The following is a 24,129-nucleotide window of genomic DNA, read 5'->3' as shown; positions in this document are numbered from 1 at the left end:
ATGAGGGGATGGGCATGGGAAGGACAGTGGAATGAAGGGGACAGAACTCTCCTGTTCACACATGGACACACGACCAGGGAAACTCCACGTCACGTCCCATCACAAGGATGGGAGTCACGCTCCATGTGTGTGTGACAGGTCAGAGTGCACCCTGCTGTCACAGAGAGCTAAAAAACCAGATGTGTAAAAAAAGAAATAAACACAAAAGAAGACCCAGAAGAAAACAACCATCAAAGCGGAAGAGAAATCACAGAAGAGTGAAGGACTACGGTCAAACCTCTTGGACGCTTTTAGCAGCTTGTCACATAATAAACAGCTCTGCTGCTCCCTGGGTGGGCGAGTACTGGGGACAAATGAGACTTTCAGTTATTGAAGACGCATTTCCCTGACCTCGGAAGCAGACGGTATTGGAGACGATGGAGTCTCTCCCCGATGACTCTGGGCCATCCGGCCATTACTTTCCATGCTCTCTCAGAACCCTGGAATGAGGCTGTTGACACTGTTCCGAAAACAACCCTAGACCCTGAGTTGTTGGGTGGCACGGCTCTTGTCCCCACATTGCATTGTTCACACAGCAGTTGCTGGGAACACACGTCTTCTGCCTTCTGCACGCTGGCTGCTCCCGTGGAACTTCCTTTTTTTTTTTTTTTGGCACCAGGGATTGAACCCAGGGGCGCTTAACCCCCGAGCCACACCCCCAGCCCTTTTTCTATTTTATTTAGAGACAGGGTCTTGCTGAGTTGCTCAGGGCCTCACTAAGTTGCTGAGGCTGGCCTCCAACTTGCCATCCTCCTGCCTCAGCCTCCTGAGCTGCCGGGATAATAGGCATGTGCCACTGTGGCCAGCAAAACTTCCTTTATTTAATAGACGCCAGACATTGCTGGACCTAGTTTTGCTCCTGTGGTTGGAGGGCGTGCACAAAGGTCGTGACCTTGTGACCCCTTCACTGGTCTCATTTGAAATGGTGACAATAATGAGGTCAGCATACAGTTCACGGGGTGGTGATGGGGACATCCCTTCTGCAAGTTTGTTCTGCGTGGGGCTCAGCAACATGACTGGATCAAGGCCATGTGACAATCAGGTGGCCCTAGCTCCAGGGGACACCCTTCCCGGTCATGGGTCTCCATTCCCAGTCTTGCTCTGTCCTTGTCCCTGACCTGTCACCTGAGGGTGAGTCAGCTGGTGGCTCCGGGGCAAGTCAGGGATACTTCCTTTTGGGCTACCAAGAAAAGGTCTTTTTAAAAGGAAGAAATTTTGATATTTGTTCACAGCTGTACCAAGGGGAAGATACCCTGTAGGGCCCTGGCTAATTTTTGTTTTTCTTTTTTCAGTATCTGGATGGAACCCAGGGGTACTTCACCACTGAGTCACATCCCAGCCCTTTTTATATTTTATTTAGAGACAGGGCCTTGGTAAGTGACTGAGGCTGGCCTCCACCTTGTGATCCTCCTGCCTCAGCCTCCCATGCTGCTGGAATGACAGGCATGAGCCACCTCATCTGGCTTCTCCTGGCTGTTGCCATAGCTACTTCTGTCGGTCCTTTTTGATCACTTCTGAGTAACCCCACCTCCACAGAGGCGGTCCCAGCCTCCCACCCACCTGGACCCTGGGTCCTCTTGGCTTCACCAAGCTTGCTTCTGATCCAACCTGCCAGAGTCCTAGGGCTGCCACTGAGCCTGGGTCTGCTGCTCATGTCCCCAGCAGGCTTACCCCAAGCCCCTCCATGTCCCCGCACAGAAGAAGATGCTCAGACGACATGAGAAAATGTCTCCCTTTCAGGAAATCCACATCAGGTTGCTCCTCAGAGCGAGATGGGCCTGAGTCTCCAGGGTTATCCAAATCCATGGATGCTCAAATCCCTCATATAAAGTGACCTCATATTTGCACAGAATCTCCATCTGTCCTCTCATGAACCCTAAATCATCCCTAGGTGACTTGTATTACCTGGAACAGAAGTGCTATGTCAACAGCTGTCACAGTTTGTTAAGGAAATAGTGATAAGGGAAAAGGTCAGTAGATGCTCACTACCCCTCCATAACTTAAAAAAAAAAGTTTATATATTTATATTTTTTTGATACCAGGATTAAACCCAGGGGCGCTTAACCCCTGAGCCACATCCCCAGCCCTTTTTATATTTTATTTAGAGACAGGGCCTTGGTAAGTGACTGAGGCTGGCCTCCACCTTGCGATCCTCCTGCCTCAGCCTCCTGAGTTGCTGGGATGACAGGCATGTGCTACTGTACCCAGAGAACTTTAATTTTTTTAATATTCTAATCCCCAGTCTGTCACATTCAGAGACCCCAGATATGGAGGCTGACCATATCCACATATCAGGAATGTCACACCTGCGTATACCAAGATGGCAAGCCATCTCCTTTGCTTTCTGGTCTAGTCTTTTCAACCCTCAGGTGAGAGTCCTCAGGTCTCTCGTTGGGGATTAGAGGGAGACTCAGATTGCACACCCAGTGCCTAAAACCATTCGTGCTCGTTAAGTGATTCCTGTTTGCACTGGTACATCTACACAGGGCTCATCTCCATTTTATCAAGAAGGAGACAGAGGTTCAGAGAGGCCCCGGGAACAGCAGGGCTGGGATCCGCAGCGGGTCAGCCTGGCTTGGTCCTCGGGGACACCTGCAGCTGCCCTCTCCAGGCCTGAGTGGTAGGGTCTGGCCTTCCTGTGTGGGGCAGCACGTCCTGCTTGAGGCCTTGAGGGCACCCGCTAAACGGATGGGTCTCTGTCTGGGCTCCCCAGCCTCCCCTCAGGGAAACGGCAACATCCCAGGGGAGGGGCTTGGGGGCAAGGTGGCACCTCATGAGCCACGTTTCCAAACGCGTGTGCTCATGCCCACAAAACTCCCGTTTTGAGACTGTGATCGTCCCCAGCTAGGGGGCATCCTGTTTTAAAAAAATTTACCGAGAGCTGCGCGCTATGGTACATGCCTGTCATGCCAGCGACTAGGGAGGCTGAGGCAGGAGGATCGCAAGGTGGAGGCCAGCCTCTGCAACTTGGTGAGGCCCTAAGTGACTCAGTGAGACTCTGTCCCTAAATAAAATATAAAAAGGGCTGGGGGTGTGGCTCGGTGGTGAAGCACCCTGGGTTCAATCCCTGGTTAAAAATAAAGAGTGGGGGGTAAGATTCCCCTCCCTCCAGTCCTCGTTCCTGGGCCTCAGCGCCCTCCCCAACCAAGCCACCTCCAGGGCCTCCCATGCCCCAGGTGAACCTCGAAGGGTCTTTTCGTGACCAGTACTGAGAGGGGAGGCTGGTTTTGAGGGGAGACGTAGCGACCCCTCAGTGAGCACCCGCACATCAGCCGTGCGACTCAGAACAGCTGGACTCCACGACTCTGCGTGGCCCTGTGTTTCTGTTGCCCTGAGCCACAGTCGGGGGACCCGCTGGGGGTCCCCAGACTTCTGCTGTCCCCGACCATCTCCTGTGAATCCGTGTCACCCAGTCTTCCCGTGCTGGATGTCACCTTTACGACTTTGTCCTGGCTTTCCCTGTATTTATCACGTACTTAATATATTTCTTTATTACATAGACTCACTGCTCTCCCGCTTAAGTCAATATATTTATTGCAGGTGACTTTTTATCACAATGGTTAATGGAAAACCAGTCACTGGCCCGAAGCGGAGAGTAACTGGCAGAGGCTCTTGTTTGCCTACCCAATATCCAATACCCTGATTTTATTCCGATTGTCAGTGTGTCCCGTAAAGCACTCTATCTCCCGGGCAATCAGGTGTGGCCATCAACTAAGTCCTTGTCATGGAAATATGAAAGGAAGGTGACGGGTGAAATTTCTAGAACGGTTTCTTCAGGATAAGACGGGCCTCCATTCTGAAGGACTCAAAGACGCATGTAATGTGATGGCTGGAGCTCCAGCAGCCACCTTGGACCAAGAGGGAAACTCAGTCTCCTGAGTGCCCGGGGTGACAGGCGTGTGCCAGCACAGCTGGCTCTCATGGCTGGATCTTTTCTGAAGCCCAGGTCAACCAAAAGGAAGAGGGAATGTGACCTGGAGTCTAGGACCTGGTTTTGACCAGGTGCTCATAAATTATCAAATTAAAAAAAAAAAAAAAATGAACAAGGCTTGGAGATGGGAAGGAGCTTGCAAGAAGCCAACCCTGAGGCAGAAACCCCGGTTGGTCTGGTCCCCTGGCCCTGGGGACTCAATCCCCAGCCTCTCCTCTCGGCAGGTGTGATCCACCATTAACTTTGCCACACAAAAGCGTCAATTTCTTTAACAATTCTGTTTCACGGGGAGCGAGGAGCATGGGGGACGTCACCTAGGATTTTCTCTCCTCCCTTGCTGTTTCAAAGGGCCTTTAAAAGTCAGATATATTTAATAGAAAAACAATGGCAGAAGCAGTTGATTTATTGTGTCAATGACAAATGACAGGAGGAGGCCGTGGGAGAACATCATTCTGGAAACTAGGCAGAAACACAGGCGCTGTAAGTTGTAAATGTCACTCTTGCCAGGGGAAGGTGAGCCCGGAGGTTCCTGGCAGCTCTTTCTAACAATTCCCGTGGTTATAAACCACCGCCCCTATTTGGTGAGCCCAGAGGCTGGGATGGACAAGGGCCGCTGGGCCTCAGCTCTCCATTCTGCCACAGTTGCTCCAGCCGTCACTGCACATCTCCTTGGGCCTGTCCTCACCCCGCCCCAGGGTCCCTGTGCCACTCACAAATGCACGATTGAACTGTCAGCATTATGTCCAGCACATAAGGAAGGTCAGTCAAGATCCAGGCAGTGGCCCATGCCTGTGATTCCAGCAGCTCAGGAGGCTGAGGCAGGAGGATCGCAAGTTGGAGGCCAGCCTCAGCCACTTAGTGAGGCCCTAAGCAATTCAGCGAGATCCTGTCTCTAAATAAAATAGAAAAAGCCTTCCCATCCCTCATTGCACCTCCCCTTTCTTGCAGACCATCATTCAAGGAAGGGGCCACTTCATAGACCGGCTTCCAGTCTAGGGATCCTGGAGAGCTCGGGGGCTTGGGTCCTTGGGTCAGCAGGGAAGATGGGGAAGCCCGTGTCCAGCCCCCTCTGCCTCAAAGCTCCCTCCTCCCTCATTCAGTGCAGGGACCTTGGAATCTGTGCCTCCAGCCTTCAGATAAAATTCCCTGAATGATTCTTTTCCTTTTTTGGTAAGAAAGTTTCCACTGGATAAACACGCCAAGCAATTTTTTCCAATCTGGTGGCGTCTGCACAGTAACCAGGAAAAGAAATAATTACTATTATGGAGTTGAAATGACCCTGCGTTTCTCCAGTACTGGGGAAGGGGACAGCTGGCCCCTGCGTCCTGTGCTCACAGTCTGCTGGCCGGCCCTGCCTGGGTGGCTTGATTTTCTGTCTTGGAGAAAGGAAGGGAGTAGCCGGGCACAGTGGTGCCTGCCTGTCATCCCAGCAGCTCGGGAGGCTGAGGCAGGAGGATCCCGAGTTGGAGGCCAGCCTCAGCCACTTAGCAAGGCCCTGAGCAACTCAGCGAGACCCTGTCTCTAAATAAAATATAAAAAGGGCTGGGAGGTGGTTCAATCCCTGAGACCAAAGAAAAGAAAAGAAGGAAAAGAAGAGACAGAGGGAGGAGGGAAAGAGCGAGCAGGTGCTGGAACTGGAAGCTTTTAAGTGAAAATCACCAGGACAGGATTTTACCTGTTGGTGCCGCACCCCGGTGATCCTGGGTCACGGTGGAGCCTCAGGCCCATCACACAGATGGAAAAGTCGAGGCTCAGAGAGGTCGAGTGACGAGCGCTGGCCACACAGGCACAAATGGTGGGCGGGGCGGCGACCCAGAGATTGGCCCTGGGGGCTCCTGCCAGGGAGGTGCCCCCCGGCGCGCAGGCGCCCCAGACAGTCTCCGCCCCCGCCGGGCCCAGGTGCCACCTTTGGGAGTCAGAGCAGCTCTGAGCAGAGCTTTGGCAGGAGAGGGGAGCTGGCACTGCACCCCCGACAGACTGCTTGTCGCCGGTTGTTCCTGGAATGGCTGGGACACTTCTGTCACGTGGTAGAGAAACCCAGGGCCACTTGCCTGGGGACTGTGCCCCAAGCCAGGCTGCTCAGAGGCACAGCATGCAGACAGCGGGGTGGTCTGGCCAGGCCCTGTTATCATCAAGCAAGGAGGAAGCGCTTGGGGGTCTGGACTGAGCCTTGCTGTCTGATGGCTGTGTAGCCTCGGGCAAGTTACTTGGCCTCTCTGAGCTAGTTTCCATTGCCAGCCCTGCTAATCTGCTGCGAGGTTTGAATGCAATGACCCATGGAAAAATAACCAGTGTCGAAATGATGCCTTTTCCCTGTGGGGAAAGCACTGCTTGGTTTTTTTTAAAACAGGGCGCATACTCGGGTCCAAATTTAGGCCGGCACATACATGATCCGCAAGTCTGAACTTGGCATTGCACGCGGATTCGATGAGCAGCTATTACGTGCTAGGAAGCAGGCGGAGATCAGCGAGTCTGCGCGGTGCTCAGCAGCACGTATGGGAAGGCTCTTGACCAGCCGCCTGACTTTGCAGATTCCCTGGGGCGAGTCAGTTCTCCCATGATGCTCTGCTTCCCAGAGCCACCGAGTTGGGGGTGCTGGCTTGCGTAGGGGGTGCAGCGAGATGCTTTGAGGGACTGGGGTCCTGGCTGTCTTTCTGTTTTGTTTTGTTTTGTTTTGTTTCTGCAACAGGCAGTGCCAGCAACTGCTGCTTTTAGAACAGGGTGGGGGGTCACAGAGCCCCTGGGGACAACTGGTCACAGAAGCGACCTTTTTTTCAGTCCTGGGGATTGAACCCTGGGCTGCTCTGCCACGGAGCCACATCCTCCGACTCTCTACTGTTTACTTTGAGACCCATGAAATCATGGAGCTTCTTGCTAAATGGCTGAGGCTGGCCTCCAACTTGCAATCCTCCTGCCCCAGCCTCCCGAGTCCCTGGGATCATAGAGTGTGGTCACAGAAGCCATTTTTGCAGTCACCCCGCAGGTTGGGTTGACCTGGCCCAGGGATGAAGCGGCTTTTCAAGCTCTATTCCAAGCGCTCTGGCATGTGGCCACGTGTCACGCTGGGCAGATTGAGAAAGGCAGGCGCAGAGGGGGTTGGCACCCCGCCAGCCTCCCTTTGCATGATCCCCACGTGTCTGCTTCCTTACTTAACCAGTGGGGTCCTCCAGAAAGCCAGCTGTCCTCACAGGGACTTCCAGGACCTTCACACACTTTTATTCTCCAATGTCCAACAAGCCCTAGAGATGGTACCCCAGAACCCTGGCCACAGATCTACCTGCATCTCAGGGTCCCACGCACAGTTTGGGTCCCCCATCGTTGGTTGATTTGTTTTTTTGGAACTGAGGATTGAACCCAGGACTGCTTAACCCCTGAGCCACGTCCCCAGCCCTTTTTCTATTTTATTTAGAGACAGGGTCTCGCTGAGTTGCTGAGGGCCTTACTAAATGGCTGAGGCTGGCCTTCAACTTGCGATCCTCCAGCCTCAGCCTCCTGAGCTGCTGGGATGACAGGCATGTGCTCTCCTCGGCCAAATAAAGCTGGTCGCTCTACCTGCTTCCAGAGCAACTTGCAGAACTGAAATTAAATAAAAGCTAAGAAGACCTTGAGATAGGTTGTCACCAGAGTGCCGCTGGTTACTTATTATTTCCAAGTGGGTGACGTGAGAATTTGTACATGACCACCCGAGGCTTCCGAAGCACCTCGTCGGCCCTGCTGAGCTTCTTTTCCCAAGAGGACCTGCCGGGCGCCGCTCCGCTCCCCTCTCCCACTTCCCTGCGTTCTCCCGGCTGGCCCTGACAGTTGGCAACACCACAGCCATTTATTTTTAGTGCTTGGTGGGTTGGCAGTGTCCTGGTCACATGCTGTTCAAGCTCCCACTTGGGAAAGGCTCTGGCTCACAAAACAGACTCTTCCCCAGAAGAGGCTTCCAGTAGGGGCCCCGCAGGGACATGCAGCCTCTGCAAGGGACGCGGTTAAATGAACTCAGTCTCGGCCTTACTTCTTTCTTTTTTCTTTTTCTTTTTTTTTTTTTTCTTGGTACCGGGGCTTGAACCCAGAGGCGCTTAACTCCTGAGCCACCTCCCCAGCCCTTTTTATCTTTTATTTAGAGACAGGGTCTCACTGAGTTGCTTAGGGCCTTGGTAAGTTGCTGAGGCTGGCCTCCAACTTGCGATCCTCCTTCCTCAGCCTCCTGAGTCTTGAGGATGACAGGTGTGTGCCTCTGTGCCCAGCCCAGCAACTGGAATTTGAACCCAGATGTCACTTTGACATCTGCCTCCTCACCTGGAGCAGGCTTCCCTTCACTAGCTCTCCATCTCAATATGTCCTGGAAGATCACACTGTGTCATATGCATTGGTGACAGGGCACAAACGCAGGGTCCACGTTTCCTTGATCATCTTTTTTTTTTCCCCCAATTTTTTAAAATCGCAGCATCACAGTTGTGCATGCTGGTGGGATTTCTTGTCACACATTAGTCATGCACACAGTATCACAATGTCACTTGTGCAATCTCTCTCCCTTCTTTGAATATCTTTAGGAAAATACTCACATGGGAACTAAGAAAGTCCAAAGTCCTTGTCACCTAACCAGGATGCACATGATTTAAATTTAGCTGCCTGGTATGTGGTGGCAGAAGAGTCACCTTTGTGCAGCGTGCTGTGGTGGAGCCTTCGTGAAAAGGCTCCGGAGGGTACACGCTCTCCAGAATGGATGTTTTTTTTTTTTAACCAGGGATTGAACCCTGGGGTGCTTAACCACTGAGCCACCTCCCCAGCCCTTTTTATATTTTATTTAGAGACAGGGTCTCACTGAGTTGCTTTGGGCCTCACTAAGTGGCTGAGGCTGGCCTCCACCTTGCGATCCTCCTGCCTCAGCCTCCCGAGCTGCTGGGCTGACAGGTGTGCACCCAGCTAACATTCTTTTGAGTCATTCCAGTGAAAGTTACCGACATTATGACACCTCACTTCTAAATATTTCAGCATGCCTCTCACAACACAATCCCTTCCTGGAGCCTCCGGTTCTTGGGCCTTCGGTTGATGTAAGAACATTCAGAAGGATTCTGAAACTCAATGAATTGGTCATAGATTAGTGGCACGAGCACCATGTAATCAATTTCCCTTCTCCTTTCCTCTGCATGCCTATCTCGTTGCCTTTATTCAAATCCCCATCCTACTTTGGATTCAGTATGTCACATTCCCTGCATCTGAGTGCTCCTCAGTTTTCTCATCTGTGAAATCGGAATCCAGATCTATTTTGTCTTGAGACTTTTCTATGCTGCTGCACTTTGTGTGTGTGTGTGCATGCCAGGGATTGATCCCAAAGGCAATTAAACTCTGGGCCACATCTCTAGCCCTTTTTTATTTTTTTATTTAGAGCTACGGTCTCACTGAGTTGCTTAGGGCCTCACTACGTGGCTGAGGCTGACCTCTAACTTGCGATCCTCCTGCCTCAGCCTCCCCAGCTGCTGGGGTTACAGGCATGCACCACCACACCCGACTCAGAGCTGCAGTCTTAAAGTAAGTCAAACACGTTACAGGAGCCCAGGAGACAAGAAAGTCACCCAGAGAGACATGGGCTGGAACCCCTGCTTTGGTTGGCCAGCACTGCCATTTGGCGGTTGCCTGCTCACCAGCCCCGGAACATCGGTCGGTCTTAAAGGTGTCCTCTGGCGTTTGCACAAATTTATACGTTGGGCCAGAGCTGACGCTGCCTGTGCATCCCGTGTCCGTGGTCACCGTGCACATTGCCAAGATGCTCAAAGGTGGAAATAAGGACTCCAGGGGCCGAGAGGGTGGACGGCAGCTAGACCTTCCCTTGCGGCCCTGGTCTGGGGGTCCTGGGCCTGCACAGGAGGGAGAAGGTGAGGGCCGGGTGTAATCTGGGTTTCCTGCTGCCGGGCATTTCGGGTGGTGACTACCTAAGCTCTGGTGCTCAGAGAGGAAAGGTGTGGGGGGGCTCACCAGCTCTCCCGTGTGCAATACTAACTTTACCTACTTCACGAGGCTCAAACCAGACCAGCTTTGTAAAGCTTTGTGCCTGGAAAATCAGGGGTACAATAAACACTAATCAGCCAGGCGCAGTGGCGCACGCCTGGAATCCCAGCAGCTCAGGAGGCTGAGGCAGGAGGATTGCAAGTTGGAGGCCAGCCTCAGCCACTTAGCGAAAGCAACTCAGTGAGACCCTGTCTCTATATAAATAATTAAAAGGGCTAGGGAGGTGGCTCGGTGGTGAAGCACCCCTGGGTTCAATGCCTGGAACCAAGAAAATAAAAATAAAAATTAATCAACAAAAGCAACAGCCTGCTGCGCTCGGGGCTGGGACTTCTGGGATCGTCCCTCTGGGCTGAAGCGCCACTCCTAAAGCATTGCTTCCAAATCTCGGCCTTTGACTCTCATTTCCTGCTACATTTCATTCTATAAGAAACTTTATTTTATGATTTACAAATAAGTTACACATGCATACCTCCCTACTGACCCTAAGATAGAGGAAGAGATTTTGATTCTTCTCTTATAGCAGATGAGAAAACTGAGATTCAGAGAGGTTGAGTGACTTTTCCAGAGTCACACAGCAAGTAAGTGGTTGAACTGACTTGAACTTGGCCCTTTCACACTCCAAGGTCTATGTTTTGGTTCTACATCCAAATATAGGTCTACAATTAGGTATATATTTTTTCTCAGTTTCTGGACCATGGAAAATAGCATCCCTGGAGCAGAGAATTTCTTCCCTGGGATTATTCAGCTTTTTCTTTTTTAACACAGGATCATGTGTAATTTGACTTTTTTCCTGCCTTCAACAAATGACTCATTGAAATACTTCAGAAACTGCTTCTTCCAGGGACCTAGACTGATGTCTGTTTTCTTCTAACCAGAAAACCTTAAATATTTTCATCTAAGGGGCCATATGAATAATTCCAAATGAGTGACTTATGCCTTTGGGATAAATTCCTTTTGAAAGATAACCACGTGGTAAATTATCAGGCACTTCCAGCCCAGACCCAATAAAAGACAGCACTGGATTTCTAGAAGCATCCTCTGGGTTTCCAAACCCCCTCACTCACCATTCAGAATTCAGAGCTCACGCTTGCTCTAAGACCTCCCAAGAGCTACAGATTTTTGTCACTTGGATGAAGCAGAATGAACACTGTACCTAATTCACACGTGACTAACCCAGTGCTCACGTGAACCTGCCCCAGAAATCCCTTTTAGGTTTTCTTTTTTTAAAGATGAAGTCAACAGTGGATAAAAGACCAGAAGTCATCAAAGGAAAAGGTCTCCAAGAGATGTCTACAATAGAAATGGCCTGTAAGGACAGTCACACAGGGGAAAAGGATCCCTCAGCTATGGCTGGTGGGGCTGCAGATTGGTGCGGCCACTCTGGAAAGCAGTGTGGAGATTCCTCAGAAAACTTGGAATGGAACCACCATTTGACCCAGCTCCACTCGGTTTATACCCAAAGGACTTAAAATCAGCATACTACAGTGACACATGTTTATAGCAGCTCAATTCACAATAGCTAAGCTATGGAGCCAACCTAGATGCCCGTCAAGAGATGAATGGATGAAGAAACTGTGGTACATCTACACAATGGAATATTACTCAGCCTTAAAGAAGAATGAGATGATGGTATTTGCTACTAAATGGATGGAGCTGGAGACTATCATGCTAAGTGAAATAAGCCAATCCCAAAGAACCAAAGGCTGAATGTTCTCCCTGATATGTGGACACTGATCCATAATGGGGGTGGGGCAGAGAGAAGAATAGAAGTTCAGTGGATTAGGCGGAGCAGGGTGAAGGGAGGGGAGCTGGTATGGCGATAGGAAGGACAGTAGCATGAATTGAATAATATCACCCTATGTGCATATATGATCATATATGCACATCACGAACAACCAGAACAATGAGAAGTTGCCCTCCATTTACAGATGTCACGTGCATTTTCCTGTCGTGCACGACCAACCACAACAGCAAAGGCGCTCACAGGGCGGCCCGGGATTTCCTAATGAAGTAAGATGGGCGTCCTGAGGAACTTTCCCATTTTACTTTGGAGCGCGCACAGAAAAGGTCGCCATTTAGAAAAGATGGAAGCTGTCAAGTTAATGTGAGGGAACTGGGGGAGAAAAAAATGTTCCTCTTCTCGAAGACCATGTCTAACGTGTGGTGGAGACAAAAGGGGTCTGGGTGCTGGAGCTCAAGGGCAGTGTGGCTGTTTACTGAGCACCTACTAGGTGCCCGGAAGGCCTGGCAGCTCCAATATTCATTTAATCCTCCTGAGGTAGCTGATAGCAGGAGTCAGCGTCATAGGTGGGGAAACGGAGGGTTAGTAACTTGTCCAAGGTGGACAGTGCTAGGTCCTGTGAGGATGTCCCCAGTTATGACCCTCAGGGCGGATTCGGCTCCCCGCTCCTGGTACGTCTCCCTGCCTCACTTCTGCCAGAATCCCATAACAGAATCCCCTCCGCAAAGCCTGCTTCGGAAGCTTGTCTGTCTCCTTCCTTGTTCCTGGTGGCACTCGCTGGCCTGTGTCATTTCCATGATTCTTCTGACCAGGGCGGTCATTTCCGTCTCATTCAATAAACCGATGGAGGTGAGGTCACGCCAGCACGAAGCAGCAATGTCAAAGTCACAAAGACTGTGTGTCCCGTTCCCTGATCCGCGGGATGGTCGACAAATTCCGTATTTCATTCCTGATGGCAAAACATTCAACAACGCACTTGGGGCTGGACTGCAGCTTGAGGTTCCCAGGGCTGCCTCCATTTCCTTTTGAACTCCACAGTGGAAACCCCAGGGAGGTACGCGGTAAATGTTTCCTGAATGAGCGATGAACGAATTCCTCGAGAAATTATTACCCTGGGGCATTCTGTTCCATAAGACGGAAAAAGGATCCCCAAAGAAATTAGTTAATTCCCGAAACAGAAATAATACCAGAAATGTATATAGACTAGTCTCAGAATGATGTCTATGATATTATTCAATTTAGGTAGGTTTTAATTATTAAGAGATAGGGTTCAAACAATTGTCAGCGTGTATCATTGGCAGATAACTGACACGTGGCCTGAGGTCTGCAATGGTAATAAATAGCTGTTAACTATTGCATTAGTCAGCTTTCCAATACTGTAACAAAATAGGTGAGATAATCAACTTATAAAGATGAAAGGTTCTTTTGGCCTTGCAGTCCATGGCTGGAGGGTCCTTTTGCTTTGAGCCTATGACAAAGCAGCACATCACAGCAGGGAGCATGTGGTGGAGCAAAGCTGCTCACCTCATGGCCAGGACAGAGAGAGGAAGAGAACAGTACCCTATCATTTCCTTTAAGGGCATGACCCCAATGACCTAAAACCTCCCATTAGGCCCCACCTCTTAAAGGAACCACCACCTTCCAAAAGTGCCAAACTGAGGACCATGATTCTTATCCATAAATCTTTGGGGAACGTTCCAGATCCAAACTATAGAAAATACATATGTCAGAACCTTTGATAAAAACTTTCTAAATGAAAATTTAATCCACATGACAATTTAGGACAAGGAAAAACAATATATATATATATATATATATATTTTTTTTTTTTTTTTTTTTTTGGTACTGGGAATTGAACCCAGGGGTGCCTAACCACTGAGCAATATCCTCAGCCCTTTTTCTATTTTATTTAGACACAGGGTCTCACTGAGTTGCTTACGGCCTCGCTAAGTGGCTGAGGCTGGCCTCCAACTTGTGATCCTCCTGCCTCAGCCTCCCGAGCTGCTGGGATGACAGGTGTGTGCCACTGCACCCAGCTCTACTTTACTCAATAAAGGACTATTTCCCAGGAGCAGCTCACCCAAACTGTCTCTCCTGCCTTTGGCACTTCTCAGGAGGGAAGCAGCATCCTTCTCCATTTCTCAGATGAGAAAAGTGAGGTCCAGGGAGACCATGGTACTGCCGGTGTCCCAGAGCCCCACACGCCTGGGTGGCAAAACCCCCAGGGACTGAACCCACTGAAGTCGTGTGCGACCTACTAGGTCGCAGTAAACACTTGGGGGTGCTCAGCTCCCCGCCTGGAGGGCCGTGAGCTCCATAGACAGGTCCTGTTCTCATGGTCATCTAGGCACCGTCCACCCTGACCTTGGGCCAGCCCTTCCGCCCATCACGCTGCCCTCTCCTTTGGACAATAGCCATAAGTGCCTCTGGTCACAACTCCGCAGTCCTTTGAAGTCCGCAGAGCGCTTTCATCCCTGGTTTCTCACGGAGAGCCTGAGAATTTCAGAACTGGAAGAAATTTCCTGAATGATTCAGTGCAGCGGGGTTTGCAGAAAGCATTTCCTGAAGAGAATGCTTAAATCGGAGGAGAACTTCTACACAGACAGGCTGACTGTCCCCGAACAGGGCGGAGAAAGGATGCTCAGCCCCACGCTGCTGCTTCCTGGGGCTCCTCCCTGCAGCTCCCCGGGGGACGGGGGCGCTTCAGAAAACCTCCTAAATCCTCCTTCACTTTTCAGAGAGAACTGAGAAGCCAACAGGGAGCGTGCTGTGTCCAAGCCACATCACACATGCTAACTAAGGTGCGGAGGGGTCCAGAGGCCCAGCAGGTGTCTTGAAAGTGTGTAAAACTACACAACCAGCAGGGCGCGGTGGCACACACCTCTCATCCCCGCGGCTCGGGAGGCTGAGGCAGGAGGATTGCAAGTTGGAGGCCAGCCTCAGTCACTCAGTGAGGCCTGAGCAACTCAGCGAGACCCTGTCTCTGAATAAAATATAAAAAAGGGCTGGGGAGGTGGCTCAGGGGTGAAGCACCCCTGGGTTCCATCCCAGGTGTCAGATCATGAAAAGAAAAAAATCAAACCAGGAAGCGGTCTCTCTCTAAGATCGTCTCTTTATCTTTATCCACTCGGCCTCTGGTCTGAGCTCACGAGATTGGATGTTCAAGTGCATCAGAATGGATGGACTCAGGTCACTGGACTAGGAAGTCAAGGTCCCAAGGTGAGTCCCCAAGGTCACCAGGTGGGGTGCCTAAGATCACCAGACTATCAAAAAAATTAAAAAAAAAAAAAAAAAAAAAGCGATATGGAAGAAGAGGAGGAACGTAAGGAGGGAGACAGCAGAGTCGGGGGTGCTGCCCGGGGCAGGCCCCTTGTCCTGTGCTTATCTCTAGCCGGAAGTTCATGGCCCTCCAAGCTCGGAGGCGGAGCCCAGGGAACTAAAGCCTTAAAGGGCACCTCACTCTAGAATTTTCTCTCTCATATTTATTAAGTCAAAAAAAAAAAAAAAAAAAACCTGTCAACACATTTTTTTCAAACATTTCCAACAAAGACACCTTCCTCGAAACGGATGGCAGATCTATTTTGGGAGGACATCGCTCAAGGGACCTGGACTCAAAGCTGTCTCCTGGTAGGCATAGCGCTTTTTTATTTTTTTTTTCTCCCCCGAATTTTCTAAATATTCTTTTTCTGTCCATGTGGGGCCCGTCCCTCAACCAGAATCACACCTAGCGGCCGCCCCTGCATATGCCTTGCAGACTTCCTCTTCTCTCTTACTCTTGAGTCAAAAAGGAAAAGAAGAAAGAACACAGCACACACACACACACACACACACACACACACACACACACACATCTCCCTGTAGCACTTTCTCTCAAATATTTGCAGATAATTAATTCACTGTTAATCAGTGGAGGATGGTTCCTTTATACTTTGTAAATAAAGAGAAGCTCCGGCCTCCACAAGTGTATTTTATTTTTTTATTTTTTTTAGGTTTTTGGTCTCAGGAATTGAACCCAGGGGTGCTTACCCACTGAGCCACACCTCCAGCCCTTTTTCCATTTTATTTAGAGACAGGGTCTCGCTGAGTTGCTGAGGGTCTCGCTAAGTGGCTGAGGCTGGCCTCTACCTTGCGATCCTCCTGCCTCAGCCTCCCCAGTTGCTGGGATTACAGATGTGCGCCACTGTGCTCAGCAGCAAGTGTATTCTTACAAGATTTTTGTTTTGTTTTGTTTTTGGGTGTGTGTGTGTGTGTGTGTGTGTGTGTGTGTGTGTGTGGTGCTGGGGATGGAGCAGCCCAGGGCCCCGCCCGTGCCAAGCAGGTGCTCTGCCACTGAGCCCCGCCCCAGCGGCAAGCCTATTTTTAACCTGCCATGTTAGGAGCCCGGAGGACGCTTTCGGGGAGGGTGATATTTCGGCAGAAGGCTGCTGGGAGCAGCTGTAATGACCACGTCGCGGAGCCAGCGGCTGCCGCCTCCTGCCGCTCTGCCTGGAAGGACCCGCACGCCCTCCCTCGCCCGCTCTCTCCAGGCACCCCGGCCAGTCCGCCGGCGCCTGCGTGGAAGGCCACGGGGTTTCCAGTGAGTCAGCGTGAGCCGCTGGGAGGCCCAGGGACCGTGCACCGCCAGCCCCGCGTCCTCCGGGCTGTGTTCGGAGTCACAGGAAACGCCACCTGCGGGTGCCCACGCTGCGCAGAGGTGGCCGGTGGCCGCCGCTCCCGCCTCCGCCTGCCGCATCTCGCCCTCGCCAGGTCCTGCCTGGGATCCCCCTCGCCGGTCCTCACTGTTCCAAGGCCTGAAAGCGATTCCAAGAAGCCATCCCACCCTCCCTGCCCAGATGTCTCCACACCCCCAAATGTCCAAAGGGGTTCCTTGCTAATCCCAAGCCCCCCAGGCCAGGGGCTCCTTCCCCTTTCTGTTCCTTCCTGCTAAATATTTAGAGTCCAGCTCAACTGGCTATGGGGACTTCTATCTGAATAGGACACAGGCCTGGGTCGGTGTGTCTCAGTTAAATGACAGTCTGAGCTGGGCGTGGCTCAGGAGGCTGAGGCAGGAGGATCGCAAGTTGGAGGCCAGCCTCAGCAACTTAGCAAGGCCCTAAGCAACTCAGCGAGACCCTGTCTCTAAATAAAATCTAAAATAGGGCTGAGGATGTGGCTCAGTGGTCAGGTCCCCGGAGTTCAATCCTTAGTACTGAAAAAAAAAGGGGTGACAGTAAAAATCGTGTGACAATAAATGGCGGGCATGTGTTCAAACGCATAAGTCTGCTCTGTAAAAGTTGGAAGGTTCAAGTAGAAAACAAAGCTAAACTCGATCCTCATCAAGCACCACCCTGCACCCCAGTTCACTGAGCATGCTGGGAAACCCCCAGACTCCCACGGACAGCGCTTTCCGCTTTCTGCCTAAACAATGAAAGGCTAGGACACTCTTGAGCAATGAGAGCCATGCAATCAGAATCAGCATCAGATTTATAGAAATCAATGTTTTTATAAATTGCGTTATAGAACCAGGTGTGGTGGCAAGCCCCTGTCATCCCAGCAGCTCCGGAGGCTGAGGCAGGGTCTCACTAAGTGGCCGAGGCTGGCCTCTACCTTGCGATCCTCCTGCCTCAGCCTCCCCAGCTGCTGGGATGACAGGCGAGCCCCCAGCCTGCAGATCTTTCTGTACAAAATGCCCCAGCCAGCTTTTATCTCATGTCAGTGTCTCTCTGCACATGGCGAGATGCTTCCTCCCTTTAGAGGAACTGCCGCTCATGGTTCCCCGGCCCCTGTTTTTAGCAACATCACTTAATTACTTATTTTCAAATTAGATAGGATAGCACGACATGTCCAGATCTGAGAGGGTAGACTTCCGCACCGAGGCTGTGGGGAAATCAGTGTGTTCAGCCACAAGGAACTCCTAGGTTTAAAAGTGCTGAGCGAAGAACTAAATTGGGGAGACTTTCCGTTCATGAAGAATATCAGAAATAAAGCTGAGAAACCACATACCAACTTCAGCAATGAAGTCTGCATTAGGATGGTTGTTGGGGACTTTGTTAGGTGACAAAGAATCAAGCTCTGGAGATGTGCATGTGTGTATGGGTGTACTGTATGTTGTATAATGTCCTTTTTTGTTTGCACTGGGGATTGAACCCAGGGGTGCTTAACCCCTGAGCCACATCCCCAGCCCTTTTTATCTTTTATTTTGAGACAGGGTCTCGCTAAGTGGCTAAGGGCCTCATTAAACTCCTGAGGCTGGCCTCCCACTTTCGATCCTCCTGCCTCAGCCTCCTGAGCTGCTGGGATTACTTGTTTGATGTTTTCTTGCGGCCGGTGTGGCCTTTTGAGACTTTTTCTATTCTCCCGGCTTAAAATGCTCTTGTGAGTCATCCAGGGTTGAGATTGTACTTAAACAGCCTCACCAAATCCATCTGAAGCCCCTTGGGAGAAAACCAGGGCCCATTTTGCAAGACAGCGCTTGATAACAGTAAGGGAGGCTACTTGACCAGGGGCAGGTTCTTAGGTAAACGTTTCCAACTTGGGGTTTTTCCAGCTGGAGTTTCAGATCTGTCTCAGACTCCGCTGGTTGGACCTATTTCTCTGCTTATATAACGACACGTGTTTAACTCTGACACATCCACATCGTACAAAAAGAAGTCGGATGGAGGTGGGACCGGCCCCGCCAGCATCCCTACTCACCATGATCATGCGCAAACACCAGCATGTCCAGCCCAATCAACATCTGCGCCAGCTCGTCGTAGCGGCCACAGTGCTCCCCGGCGCCATGGGACACAAAGACGAGGGCCCTAGGGAGGCAAGAAAGAAGCCCGTTAGCAAAGTCAGGGAGACCACGGCGCCTACAGCTTACAGAACATCAGCAGCGAATCAAACGTGAATCCTGGGGCTGGGGCTGGGGCTCAGTGGTAGAGCGCTTGCCTAGCCTGTGTGAGGCACTGGGTTCCATCCTCAGAACCATGTAAAAATAAAGAATAAATAAAATAGCCCAGTACGGTGGTGCATGCCTGTCATTCCAGTGGCTTGGGAGGCTGAGGCAGGAGGATTGCGAGGTGGAGGCCAGCCTCAGCAACTTAGCGAGGCCCTAAGCAACTCAGTGAGACCCTGTCTCTAAATAAAATATAAAAAGGATTGGGATGTGGCTCAGGGGTTAAACGCCCCTGGGTTCAGTCTCTGGTACAAAAAGGAAAGGGAAGAAAGGAGGAAAGACAGCCAGCCAGACTTGAGAGCCAGGCAGAATGGAGCCCAGATTCTGACTCTCCCTGGGAGCTTCAGGCAATGAGCCAACCCTCAAAACTTTATTTCTTCACCTGGACGAATAATATGATAGCATTCAAGTTGATGCTTGTGACTGTCACTTGTACTGAGTCACAGTTACGCACCAGGTAGCGGGCAGGCACGTGGCAGGCCCACATCGGGGCTGGTTCCCCCCAGGGGCCAATTTGATTGTTAAATATCCAATTTTCAAGACGAGGGTTCTTAGCAGACAATCCTCCCAGAGCTCAAGTTCCCTTTAGGCAAAGAGGATGCTGTAGCAAGAAGCTGCCGGTTCTGCTGACAGCGACGATGGTGGGGGCGGGGAGGGGGGAGGGGTAAGTAATCGCAGCTGCTGTTTGATTGAGCCTTTGCTACCTGTCAGTTCCTTTGTTAACGCCACGTAGGCGATTTTGAATCCTCCCGTTCCTGGATGCTTTATCTTTACAGATGAGAGCAAAATTCATCAGAGACGTTAAGTCCATTGCCCAAAGTCACACAGCAAATTGGTAAAACCTAAATGGGAATATATCCCCACCTGGCTTTCAGGTCTTAGAGAGGGCTCCCCATCTTCAGTTCTGTGACCTCGGTAGGAGCCTAGTGGCACTGGGCAGGAGCCAGGTGCTGTGTGTGTTGACTTCATAACCAACTTGCTCAGAATCCTGCGTTCTTTGTACAATTCCTTTTGGTCAAGTTGTATGAACAGGTGAAGGTACCGATTTGTGTTGCCTGGTACATATTTTATCTTTGGAGCAGTCTCAGTTTCCAAATCACCTTTGGCATCTGTCCCCCCTGCCCTGGCTTTCAAGCCAGGGAGTAAATATAGTTTGATTTATTTTTGTATTTTATTTAGAGACAGGGTCTCACTGAGTTGCTGAGTTGCTCACTTTTGTGATCCTCCTGCCTCAGCCTCCCGAGCCACTGGGATGACAGGCGTGCCCCACCACATCGAACTACTTCTGTGAATTTTGCTCTCAGCTGTAAAGTAGCTAAATGCTTCATGCCCTCTTTGTCATTCCATGGAATGTCCACCATTGCCGATGGATCACACATCAGGGTGGGTAGATTACACCCGCTCGCCTGACGTTTATGGGGTCAGTCGGTCACAAGGGTGGAACCTCTACCCAGTCATTTCCCATTTCTAAAAGGGGCTAAATTCCAGAAGGGATGGTTCAAGTACTTAAACATCCTTTGGGAGCGTAGCAGCTGTTGGATTAATTCATCCCACAGTTAATGCAAACCGACAAAGGATGAGGCAAGATCTTGCAATACATCAGCTGCTCACCGTGGTTGGTGGTCATTGGGCAGAGGAGAACTTCAGGGTTTCATTGAGGGCCCAAAGGAATGGCAAGAGACATGTCACCATGCCTGAAATTGCCTGTCAATAGAATCCACTCCCCAACCACGCGTGGGGGAAAACACTTGGGTCTCTTTCTTTGCAGCCATTCTTGATCCAGTGGTTCTCAAGGTTGGCCACGCATTGGAATCACTTGAGGGGCCTTGAAAAATATTGGAGGCCTGGACCCCACCTGCCTGGGTTTAACTGGTCTGGGGTTAGAGAGGCTCCCCAAGTCTCTGGTTGAAAGGCACCCGCTTTAATTCAGTGCGGAACGAGGGGCTACTCAGAGACTCCCTGGAACGCACAGGCGGTCCCAAGGCAGCCACAGAACTTGACAGCCACTCTGGAGCCACTGATCTCCCTGGGGGACATGCAGGGGAGACCATGGGTTCTATCCGTAGAGACGTGGAGCTTTGGGGCGCTTGCTGATTGACGTGGCTGCCCCACTGCTGGTGGCCCAAGATGTGGCTTCGCTTTTTCTCTGCATGGATGGGTTCCTCAGAGGCACCTGCAGGCTCCGCCTCCCGTGGCCCCGCCCGCCGCCCTAGCCCCGCCCCTGCGGCCCCGCCCTGCTACCCAGCCCCGCCTCCGGCCCCATTGCGCATGCGCAGACCTACAGGCCAGCTCCCCTGTTCATTCTGGTCTTAAATTTCTCTGCTGTTGTTGCTACTGAATTTTTTCTTAGTCCCTGGATTCAGATCTTGCCTGGAATCCAGTTCTGCTCAATCCGTCTTCCCTCCCGCCATTTACTTGTTCCCTGGGCCTGAGTCTGCTTTGCAGATTCTGCCTGGCAAAGTGAAATCAAATCATGTTACCCTTCTGCTCTCAAGCCTCCAGGGACTTCCTAGCGCCGCGGCACCAAACCTGGCTGCCTGGAAATCCTCCCTCATCTCCCTTCTCCCTGGTGCCTGCTCACGAGCTCCAAGGCCTCCTTTCTGGCGCCGAGATCTGCCAATCAGGGGTGTGCTGTTAAATGCTTAACAACTGGGGGTGGCGGGGGTCCCCGTGTGTTTGCCAAACTCTGCTCCCACCGTGGCTGGTTTGGAGCTATTAATGAGATGTCACCGAGAAGAGATGTGCAGGATCTGCAATCGTGAGCAGGTTCGAGCTGGCTGGATCAGGCTGCTGGCAAGCATCTCTGCACCCGCTCAGGCTCTGCCCAACCCTGCCCCCCAATCTTGGCATTCCAAGTTTGCCCCTCCTGCGGGCGTCCCGCTCAGCCAGGCCTTTTCCTTTTTTTTTTTTTTTTTTTTTTTTTTTTGTACCACGGATTGAACCCAGGGGTGCTCAACCACTGAGCCGCATCCCCAGTCCTTTTTATATTTATTTATATTTATTTAGAGATAGGGTCTCGCTGAGTTGCTGAGGGCCTCTCTAAGTTGCTGAGGCTGGCCTCCAACTCTCACTCCTCCTGCCCCCGCCTCCGCCTCCGGATCCACTGGGATGACAGGCATGTGCCACCTCGCCGGGCTCAGCCAGGCCTTTTCTGACCACTTTAAATTGAAGGAGTCCCCTTTACAGCACCTGTCCCCATTTAGTTATTTATTCAGTGGAAGTTTTGTTTGGGGCCTCCCCCCAGTTAGCATGTGGTCCCTGAGAGGCAGAGGTCTTGCCTGTCTTCTTGTTTACTGCTATGTCCCCAACTGAAGAGATGACCCCTCCACCAAGCCCCGGACTAGAGTCATCTGCCCATTGCGGGTCCCCGGTCTTGCAATGCAGGCTCTGAGGCAGGAACCTTCCAGAAGCCAGCCTGTTCAGGAGTCCAGCTGCCTGCTGGTTTTTCCAGCGCTTCTCTGATTCCCCTCCCCCTCCCCCTCCCCAACACCTGCTGTGGGTGGAGCCTCCTCCGCCCCCTCTCAGGCTCCATCCAGCCCCAAGTCCGGGTCGGGTCATTGGCAGCTTCCTGCTTTCCCCATTTGTCCCTTGCAACCAAGGGACGGCCGCCAGCTCCGGGCTTTCTGGTGGAATGCCCACATTCACCCCTGGCTGTTGATCACCGCTTGGAAACGTCCCCTCTCAGGGTTTTGGGGTTAGTTTTGCAAAAATACTCAGATTAACAACCGTGGCGGAGCCCTGAGAAACCAAGATGGGCTGTCAACAGGCGTCGGTCCTTCCAGAAGGAAACCAGAGCAGCCTGATCTGATTGTCCCGCGCACGTGACCCCCGGGCAAGCCGCCTGCCGCCCGGAGCCTGTCTCAGCGTGAAAATAGAAAGGAAGTTGTTTGTGCCTCTCACGGGTTGGCAAGCCACCACCGTGGCACCCAAAATAGTCCAGAGACCTGGTGAAGAGCTTTGTAAGAGCCGGAGCCACAGGCGAGTGGCAAGCACAGGAAGCATACCTGTTAGGTGGCCCAAATTCCAACCTGAGGGGGTGACCAGGGAAGGCCCCCTGCAGTGATCTGAGAACCAAAGCCCAGCCATGATGGACAGGTGTGCACATTCCAGAAAGCAAGCCCTGTGTCCAGAATGTTCCTCAGAAGAGCCGACCTTTCAGCCCCACATGCCCACAGGGAGCCACCGTGGGGAGCCAGGGGTGTTTCTCCCGCAGGGTGGTGACCCGGTGTGACTTCAGCTTTGGGAAGCCCTCCAGGCTTCCGTTGGCAGCACAGGACCAGGGGACAGGACCAGGGTACCTGGCCCTGAGCAGGTACCCAGGAAAGTGGTGCAGGTGTTGTGCGTTCCCAACAAAGAACAGCAGTGGAACATCAGCACAAGCCGGTTCCACCAACAAGGCTGAACCCACAGAGAAAAATCAGGTTGCAGAAGAGGCTGGCTAAGATCTTTTTTTTTTTTCTCCTGGAACTTCTTTAATGGCTGCAGCCAGTTGGGGCCAGTCTTCAGGGAGAAGGCTGTGGTTGGGGGAGGGGGGAGGCCAGCCCCAGAAGCAGATGGCCTGCTGGCACCCAGCCCTGGGAGGTGGGGCTGCTCCCAATAAAGCATTTGGAGCCCTGAGATGAATAAGCTGCAGAACTTTTCAGACTGTAGAAAGCGGGGCTCGTTCATCCGTGCCCCACCCTGATGATATGGCTTTTCCTCCCACATCAAAAAAAAAAAAAAAAAAAAAAAATCAACTGTCTGCTTCTTTTTTCTCTTCGGTACTGGGGATTGAACCCAGGGGTGCTTTATCACTGAACTACATCCCCAGCCCTATTTTATTTTTTTATTTTGAGACAGGGTCTCACTAAATTGCTTAGGAGCTTGCTAAATTGCTGAGGCTGGCCTCCAAATTGCAATCCTCCTGCCTTGGCCTCCTGAGTGGCTGGGATGACTGATACGTGTCACCATGCCTGGCTAAACTGTATAATGAAGTGACCTAACCCCTCTAGGTCTCAGTTTGCTTGCTTTTAAAGTGGAGATTACCCCATCACTGAGTGTCAACCTCCGATGGTGGAAAAATATGGATGGAATGTTCTAGAACTTTCCTGGTTTAGGGATGTGTCCCCTGTGAAGACTTTTTCTTGGATGGCTACATGGCCCAAGAATGGAAGCCCATGTTTAAGCTCTGGCCATTTGGTGGCCATCCCATGAATTGGTTCCTAGATCTCTGTGGGTCTTGATTTTTTTCATGGGGGATTCTGGGGCCTGATCACAGGGGTGTTGATATGAACAGAGATAATGTGCTTGTAAGGATGCTGACAGGCCCTGCCTTGGCGCCTGTCCGCTCTGCCTTCCTCACCCCTTGGAAGATGAGGAGGAGGAGGAAGGGGAGGAAGATTTGTGACCAGAGACAGGTCACATTCTCCCCAGCCTCCTGGTCCTGGAGAATTGAACTGGATGCATATAGGGGCAGCCTCAGCTGCCTTGAAAGACAGACCAGCTTAGGGATGAATCCGATTCACCACC

The 24,129-nt window shown here is 51.5% G+C and overlaps 1 protein-coding gene across 4 annotated transcripts in view; it reads right to left on the bottom strand.

Annotated features, from left to right (window-relative positions):
- The window catches only part of MGLL (monoglyceride lipase), a 117,680-nt gene that overhangs the window by 50,797 nt on the left and 42,754 nt on the right, over positions 1-24,129 (bottom strand). For all 4 annotated transcript variants that reach the window (XM_079122141.1, XM_079122140.1, XM_079122143.1 and 1 more), the window contains exon 3: positions 18,378-18,484. In XM_079122141.1, coding sequence (XP_078978267.1) covers positions 18,378-18,484 — 107 coding nt within the window. The remainder of the gene's footprint in view (positions 1-18,377; positions 18,485-24,129) is intronic.

This window comes from Sciurus vulgaris (genome assembly GCF_902686455.1).
Source record: "Sciurus vulgaris genome assembly, chromosome: 19".
In the NCBI taxonomy this organism is placed as follows: domain Eukaryota; kingdom Metazoa; phylum Chordata; class Mammalia; order Rodentia; family Sciuridae; genus Sciurus; species Sciurus vulgaris.
Note: the sequence above shows the minus strand (reverse complement) of the source record. Positions and strands in the feature narration are given on the sequence as shown.